The sequence below is a fragment of the Sinocyclocheilus rhinocerous genome, unplaced genomic scaffold (assembly GCF_001515625.1).
Source record: "Sinocyclocheilus rhinocerous isolate Xijiao unplaced genomic scaffold, SAMN03320098_v1.1 scaffold1456, whole genome shotgun sequence".
NCBI lineage: Eukaryota > Metazoa > Chordata > Actinopteri > Cypriniformes > Cyprinidae > Sinocyclocheilus > Sinocyclocheilus rhinocerous.
This window is the reverse complement of record NW_015630970.1, coordinates 201433-203834: the sequence shown is the minus strand read 5'-3', so window position 1 is coordinate 203834 and position 2402 is coordinate 201433. Positions and strand designations below refer to the sequence as shown.

The 2402-nt window shown below is 37.5% G+C and overlaps 1 protein-coding gene across 1 annotated transcript in view; it reads right to left on the bottom strand.

The window, feature by feature from the left end:
* The window catches only part of LOC107740766 (dynactin subunit 1-like), a 42272-nt gene that overhangs the window by 35554 nt on the left and 4316 nt on the right, over positions 1–2402 (bottom strand). Inside the window, exons 3-4 of the mRNA XM_016553272.1 lie at positions 1580–1661; positions 1461–1492 (exon numbers count right to left, since the gene is read on the bottom strand). Coding sequence (XP_016408758.1) covers positions 1461–1492; positions 1580–1661 — 114 coding nt within the window. The remainder of the gene's footprint in view (positions 1–1460; positions 1493–1579; positions 1662–2402) is intronic.

The window sequence follows — 2402 nt, the reverse complement described above, 5'->3', positions numbered from 1 at the left end:
TTCACCAGTGAGACTGAGACACTATATCACAACTAAAAAGAGGGTTGAGTCTCCTTTAAATTTCAAGAACATTCACCAGCTTTTTTCTTTTACTTTGCACACTGAACCTGTGTTGGAGCTCTTAATTTTGAACTCTCAAAGTGCACCAGATTTATGAATTTAACTTTAAAATTTACAAAATGTTCTTACGGGGGGCCATGCCCCCGGACCCCCCTACAGGGATTGAGGACCACCCACCACAGTCTCACAAACTCCTGTGGGAAACACTACACACCTTCCAAAAAGTTCAACTTTTGTCTCATCAGTCCACAGAATATTTGCCCAAAAATCTTGGGGATAAACAAGATAAGCTTAATTGAGGCAAGTGAGGCCTGCAGTTCTTTAGATGTTGTTTTGGGTTCATTTATGACCTCCTGGATGAGTCGTTGCGCTCTTGGAGTAATTTAAAGGCTGGCCACTCCTGGGAAGGTCCACCACTGTTACAAGTCTTCTCCATTTGTGGATAATGGCTCTGACCGTGGTTCGCTGGAGTCCCAAAACCTTAAAAATGGCTTTATATCTATTTTGTTTCTCATCTGTTCTTGAATTTCTTTAGATCGAGGCGTGATGTGTTGCTCTTTAAGCACGCTTTACTTTGTCAGACAGGTTCTATTTAAGTGATTTCTTGATTCAACAGGTCTGGCAGTAATCAGGCCTGCGTGTGGCTAGTGAAATTTAACTCGGCTTTCTAAAATAATGTGGTTAATCACAGTTCTTTAGTGATTTAACAGGAGGGGCAATTAATTCACATCGGGCCAGGTAGGTTTGGACAGCTAATTTCCCTTAATAAATGAAATCTTCATTTAAAAACTGCATTTTGTATTTACTTGCATTATCTTTGTGCAATATTGAAATTTGTTTGATGATCTGAATCTTTTAAGTGTGACAAATATGCAAAAATGTAAAAAATAGGAAGGGGGCAAAAACCTTATCATGGCACTGTATATATATATATATATATATATATATATGAACGATCCAGACTAACTCAGAACCAGCTGAACAAAAGCATTTTAAGATTCCTTATTTTCATTTAAGCACATTTCAAAAATATTCTTGGCCATATATTTTTTCGCAGCTAATATTTTTCATATCTGATATCTTCTTTGGAAGGCTACCTCTAAAATCTTTTTTTTTTTTTTGTCTAATTAAAATAAACTGAAATAAAAAAGTATTTTAATTAATTGCAAAGGCAACATTTCTGTTAACTGTTAAAATAACATAAACAAATGAAACCTAAATAATAATATATAAATTAATTAACAAATTAATAAATAAATCACAAAAGCACAAAACAAATTTACTAGAAATTTAAATAAAATGGAAACAAAAAGTAAAATAATAATAATAAAAGCAAATTCAAATATGAATAAAACCTATAATAGTATATGAAACATTACTCTAATAACACTGGTTCATACCTGCTTAACAGCTTTTGGCGCCTCCTGGACTTCTGTAAGACAGAGACAAATAATGCATCATTTGGTTGGTTAAACAGCACACGTCATCTTGCACATGAAGGAATCTGAGACGCTCACACCTTTCTTGAGCAGTTTGGCCACACCTGAGTCCGGTGTTTCTGGAGACGTAGCAGAGCTGCCTCCTTCATCGATGAGCTGGATCTGAAGAAAGAAACCAAGAGATGCATGACTAGGTCTGTCTGTGTGGATTCACACGTTTGTCTTCTGTGAGAAACCAGACTGCTTCCCCGTGAGGATGTTCACAGGCCTTGATGTCAGGATAGAGGCTGGTTTATATCCGCACACGCTGGCTTCAGCACAGGTTTGGGTGGCAAAGGCAGTTTCTCACTCAAAGCTGAGTGATGATTCCAGAAGATCTGCAATATACTGCACGAGTCATTTGGGCTTGAGTTGTTTTGTTCTGGACTTTATGGACGCTGTCACTGCGGTGAGACACTACAGGCAAAACCACTTTTTCATGCACTGGTCAGTTTAGAAATGTAGGTGTATTTTGCTGGATTTTCTGATTTATGGAGTGATAAAAAGAGTAATCCAGAATCCCCTTTGGAAAAACCTTTAACTCTAATATGACTACAAAATAACACAAGAACACAAGGTCAAAATTATAAATTTTTCTTTTATGCCAAAAATCATTAGGATATTAAGTAAAGACAAAACAGGGATGATAATAGGTGAGCACCAGCCAATGAGATTGCCGCATTAGTTCCGCCCACTACCGGAGAACGCGGCAGTTCTTAAAAGCTGAAGAATTCTAAAGGAACTCCGTTATTTTGACAGCAAAATACAACAAAGAATATCGTTTACATGTAGCGCGTCAATTCTCTCTCTCCCGCTGCGTGTGTGTGAATCAAAGCGACGGCGAGTCGTGCGCCTTCACACTAG